The 5,947-nt window shown below is 39.4% G+C and overlaps 1 protein-coding gene across 3 annotated transcripts in view; it reads left to right on the top strand.

Moving 5' to 3' along the window:
- The window catches only part of NUDT14 (nudix hydrolase 14), an 82,165-nt gene extending 79,887 nt beyond the window's left edge, over positions 1-2,278 (top strand). For all 3 annotated transcript variants that reach the window (XM_075065716.1, XM_075065717.1, XM_075065718.1), the window contains one exon: positions 2,006-2,278. In XM_075065716.1, the coding sequence (XP_074921817.1) occupies positions 2,006-2,246 (241 nt within the window). In that variant the 3' untranslated portion in view covers positions 2,247-2,278. The remainder of the gene's footprint in view (positions 1-2,005) is intronic.
- The last annotated feature ends 3,669 nt before the right edge of the window (positions 2,279-5,947 follow it).

Here is a 5,947-nt window from a genome sequence, read left to right as displayed (position 1 = left end):
TATATACCTGCCCCTGGAAATTTCCACTACATGCATCTGATGAAGTGGGTATTCACCCATGAAAGCTCATGCTTTGCTGCTTTTGCAGAAGCAGTTTAGTGTCAGACATGTCAGGCGACTTGCTATCATCGCTGGACTCCTCATCACTTTGGATCTTAAGGAATAGCCCAACTGCCAAACAAGATGTGCTGGCGAGACTCGTCAGCATACTCCTCAGCAGTTCGGGCTCCATTTCCCACAGAAATCGTGCTGCACAGAAATCATTGAGAGAGTCCAAGATGGCACCAAACGTGGACGGAAAAACAGGGATTGCTGGGATGTGAAGCGATGCATTATGGGACGTTGGGACAGGAAGCAGAATGACTCGCACCCTCCGCCCCCTTCCCACAACCCACGGCGCCAAAATGGGACGAGGTGCTCTGTGGGATAGCTGCCCATAATGCACCACTTCCAACACCGCTGCAAATGTGGCCAAACTGCAGCACTGGTAGCTGTCAGTGTGGCCACACTCCGGCTCTTTCCCTACACAGCTGTATGAAGACAGCTGTAACACCCAGCACTGCACACCTGCAAGTGTAGCCTAAACCCTTAGTCTCTTGTAAGCTTTTCACAAAGATAAATAAGTTTCATTGTCCACTTTGTACAGATGCAGAAACTGAGGCACAGACAGCTGAAGTGCCTTGCCTAAGGTCACGCAGTACATCAGTGGGAGAGTTAGGAAGAGAATGCAGCTTGTTGACCCCCAATTCTGTTTTCATTAAGAAAAAAGATTGTGGATATTGATATAGCAACAAACTGACTAATTAATATTAGTTGTCCAGCCAAAATAATTAGATTTGTTTTAGAAGATTGAAAGAATAGAGCCTGGCTTGAATTCCTGCTAGGGATATGATTTACCTTGGATTAACTGGGAGATTTAGTTATCCAGAGATTAAGTAAAAAAGGGTTTATATGCTATAAGATTTTTATTTTATTAGAACTATAATAAAACTATATGAATTGAATAAATAATTTTTAATCTACTACAGATCTTTGAATCCTATGTACAATAATATTGAGGATAATTCTTCAGCATTCATGGCCTGATCCAGAGCTTCAGTGGGCTTTGGATCAGCCCCCACTATGCCTTAAAAGTCATTTGTTATCACAGGAAATGCAGAAGTTGCAATTGCAATGTGACTATTTTCCTGGAAGGACCAAGTGAGTGGATTATATACTTAAATCTTATTTAAAAAAAATGTAAATGAAATAGTTCTTAAGAAATAGAGGATTAACAAATAAGAAGTATAACACACAGCAAGGGGTCTATCTGAAGAAAGACTGCATAATCCAAGATATCCTAAAGTAAATCCATGATAACAAATTTAGCTGAGAGGCTGAATTACTTCAGATGCATTCATTCTTAAGGTGGTCCATTTGGGTCAAGGAAAAAGGGTTAGGCAGGGTGTAGAAAAGCATCTCACACTGTCACTCCATTCTTGCACCTATCCAGTATGTGAATAGAGGACTCCAGCTGTGAATAGACCTAATCTTCTTAAGCATCATAAATATAAAATTTCTTATAAAAATAAGCAAACAAATGTAACATACAAATACCCTGGGGAGCTTCACCCTATTGTTTGCAGGTTTCTATAGATGAGGGCCCAAACCAACTCCCACTGAAGTCAATTGAAGAATCTTCCATTTGTTATATCAATTATTCCTCCTTTTAAAATAAACATTCAGTGCAGCCACAGAATGTAGTTGTAGACATATCTGTGCTAAAGTGGAACTGAATTCAAACGTGCACTAATTTTTGCATGACAATTTTAGTTAACTTTTTATGAATAAAAAGAGGTTCTACATTGTCACTTTGAATACTTAACATTAATTAATAATGAATTATTTTTATTTTGATATTGCTCAGGGGCACTAATTGAGGACCAGGGTCCCAGTTTCCTAGGTACAAAATAACATTTTTCTTAAATAAATGTGAAGTTTTTCCTCTTCTGTTTTTTTTTTCCAGGTCCGGAGTTGGCGTGACAGGTTCTAAGCAAACCTTATTTTATGCAGAGGTAACAGATCAGATGAAAAGTGGAGAAGGTGGAGGCCAGCCTGAAGAGGGAGAGCTGATTGAAGTTGTAGAAGTACCTTTACAGGACTCAATGAAATTTGCTTTTGATGAGCATTTCCCTAAGACAATGGGTGTTATCTTCAGCTTCACGTGGTTCCAAAGCAATGTTGCCCTGAAGCTACTCGAAAAATAAAAATGAGCACCATGATTTTCTAACTTGACAAATGCCTTCTTGTTGGTTCTATGGATCACTGAGATATGGGTAGAGAAAACTTCATTATTGAAGCAAGAGAAGGAGATGCATACAAAAAAACTGATCACAGATAAAATCTCTCTGGATTTTAAAATTAAAATGTAGTGTGAAACCCTGGCCCCAGTGAAATCCATCGCAAAACTCCCATTGACTTCAGTGGGGCTGGGATTTCACCCTAAGTATCAGGGCCAAATCTTGGTCCCCTGTACAAAGCGTAGTAAATATGTTTTGTGCAATGGATCTCTGTTTTGGTGGAAATCCTTTACCACCGTCCCTCAAAGCCACAGACCACCAGTGTAGCTGCTACCGCAGTATGACCTATAGTACTGATGGCTGCTTCTCCACTGTAGTATTTGCTGCTATCCCTACAAACAGGGTTTTGGCCAGTAGACCTAGGTAGTCACAGACTTACCTGCCCAAATTCCCAACCCTTTGTACACACTGCCACAGAGAGAACTGCTCCCTCAGGCACAGGCCCAATGGGAAGAAATGTCATATATTTCTGAATATGATGACATTTCATAAGCATGCACAAAGTGAGACATTTGCAAATGACCTTAATGGTGTTCATTTTCAAATATCTAAAAATGTCTGAGTTAACATTGATACAAATGCTTCCTTATTTGTTTTTGGGGATAATCGCTGGATTACTTAGGGTCAATTTTTACCCTTAATGCTCAATTCCCATTGAAGTCTGTGGGAGCTGTGTGCATGTATCCTCTCTCTTAATACAGATGGATATGATTATAAAGTATCTGTTCTATCATAGATCTGACGTAGACCAGTTGTCATGTAAATGTGCTAAGTGCATGAATGGAAGAGAATCAAATCTTGCCACTTGATTGTGCATCAGTTCTGGTTATTCACTCTGTTAACATTAATTACCATAGTAATATTATGCGTGCTAGGTGGACAAGAAGGGAATGACATTCTGTGAAGACTTGCAGTAGGATGTGCAGCTTTGTGCATAAAAGTTAACTGGTTCAAATGCATTGCAGACTAGTAGTGAGTAATTGTACCCAGTGACTGATGTGAAGTTAGCTGGTGGCACTAGTTCCATTCCAAATAGGTGTCTGAATCACAGAAGTTACCATTGATGTTGGTATTTACTGGCAGCATTGCTGGCTGTCATAGAAGAAAGCTTAAGTATTCAGAGGTCATGGACAATGAACTATCCACTTATCCCGAGAGGTAAGTCTAATCTCATTAAGGTGAAAGCACATTTGTATCATTGCTGCATGTGTTGTAGCTGTTCTGTGGATCAACAGAGGACTTGGGTTCCTGGACTTTTCATGAGCACTAGATTCACTTTGTCTGCCTTTCATATTTTAAATTGTAAGCTCCTTGGGGCATTCATCCTTCTCCTAGGAATCTGTAGATCACGTAACACAATTGGGCTTGGTCTCAGTTGCGGCAACTAGGTACTACTGTAATATAAATAATTATTGTACCTGATATAGATTTTAATGCCTTTTATACAGACTGCTGTCACCACAATGTGTGTTCGATTACTTCAGAGTTATTACACAATAGCCTGTCAATCTGTGTAATGTGGAGCTAATACTACTAATAAATATCTGTACATCTGAAAATACTCTTGTAAAAAGTGTGTGCAAAATGTCTAAAGGGTCTCGTTTACAGCATATAATACAGTCGCCTGCAAAATATTTTAAAATACAAAAACACAAGCACAAGGATGTAAGAGAGGGAAACTGTACAAAGTCACTTTTATTTATTAACTTTATGCACAGAGAAAATATTTTTTCTAATCCTTCTCTCAAAAATGTTTAATCCAAGGTGCATTAGCCTGTTTTCCAAGCATCAGATGACAGCAATTTGTGTGGCCAAATTACAACCCCGTGAAAAATATGATTTAGAACCATATCTGATTCCTAGTGAAATCAGTGGCATCCTTTCTATTGACTTCAAAAAGAGTTGGATCTGGGCCTTATAACAGAAATGCTGACACAGCCTTAGCTATACTGCTTCTACACTACTTGTCATATACCCATGTGGCAATCAGAGTACTTGGGCTTTGGTCTCCTAGCCAAATCTCTCAGTCTTCATTGCTGGGCTTCAATTTCACATCAGATTCTGCTTTGACCTGAGAAGTGAGCAGCTGCTTTCTACTGAGATTTGACTCTCCTTCCTTGTTCCATTCTTCATTCATCTCATTGGATTGATGCTGGGAGTGTTTTTTGCAAAGACAACAGCAAAAGCATGTGCACTGTTTTGATCATTGATAATGTTACCATATGAACTCAGGCTGTAAAAGATGCATAGAGCTTCTTGAATTGTAGCCTCAGGTGATTTATTGGTTAATGTGATTGCTCAGGAAATTGAACTTGCATATTAAGGACTTTTTAAAAGAGCCTATTATGTGAAAATGGAAAAATAAAAGTCAACAAACCAAAGACTATAAAGAATCTAGAGTGGCCATGAATCCAGAGGCTGTACATTTTATGCAAATTAATCGTTTCTGCATGAAAGTAAAGATATTGTAAACCAACATCTTAGCAAGCAGCTGTTCATTGCATCCACCTGAAAATGAATGTATTTACTAAAGTTTTCTCTCAATTTTAATAAATGTTGAATAAGCCATTTACTTTAACCAATATTGACAAATAAGTTTGATCAGATAACTCAGTCACTTTGGTGATGGTTGCATGGCAAGTCTTAGGCTTAACATACGCTTACAGTAATTGGACTTGTTACTGGATATATATGTTGCATCCAATTGTTGAGAGAGTTGCTTTTGATAACTAAAGCTTTCACTTACTAAACAGCTATAAAATTCTTCTATTACATTTGCATGTCCCCAATGTAGGGACAGATTCAAAATTATAATGTTTTCATAGTGATTGTCCACATAGATTCCATTTTTGGTGCACATGTGCCACATACATGGGAGATTGACTTATTGCAGCCAGCAGTATTTGTTGGGGCTGCCCCTACACCCTAGATGCCCTTATGGCCCCTTCATCTAACGGCATAAAGGGTGGAGGGGATGGGCCATCCCTCAGTTCCTTCTGGCCACCCGTGGCAGCAAGACCTTTTTTACTGGCCATAACCCCAGCTCAATAGATAGGGGTGATTCAGGCCCTCACTTTGAGTCCCATTATGTAGTGTTTCATAAGGACACAGTCACTCTCAGACCTCATTCCAAGTGCATGCTCAGAGTTGTTTCAGAATTCCATCTGAATCAGTTTATTCATCCCCCAATATTCTTCCCCACACTTCACTCAAACTCAGGGAAACCATGCTTGATATAGAATGGGCACTGTCTTTTTACACTGACAGGACACAAACATTGAAGAACACACTTGTGCCCTTTGCAGAGAGAATTTTGGGGCAGATAGATTACATAAGTGGGTTTCCAACTGTGTAACATGCTTTGGATCTAGCCAAGTTAGATCCATATAGCCACATTCGAGCTCATTCCACTATAAAGAATGTCTCTATTTCTGAAATCTCTGTGGCAGCTATGTGCAGCTCAGTGCATGTCTTCACAAGACACTGCTCTTTGGCAGAGGCTTCCAGATTGGATGTCACGTAGTTATTGTTTAAGTACACCTCCAAACAAACTAACAACTGCTTATTCACCATCAAGAATGAAATCCATGAGGACAATCACTCGAAGA

The sequence above is a fragment of the Chelonoidis abingdonii genome, chromosome 4 (assembly GCF_003597395.2).
Source record: "Chelonoidis abingdonii isolate Lonesome George chromosome 4, CheloAbing_2.0, whole genome shotgun sequence".
Taxonomy (NCBI): Eukaryota; Metazoa; Chordata; order Testudines; family Testudinidae; genus Chelonoidis; species Chelonoidis abingdonii.
Note: the sequence above shows the minus strand (reverse complement) of the source record. Positions and strands in the feature narration are given on the sequence as shown.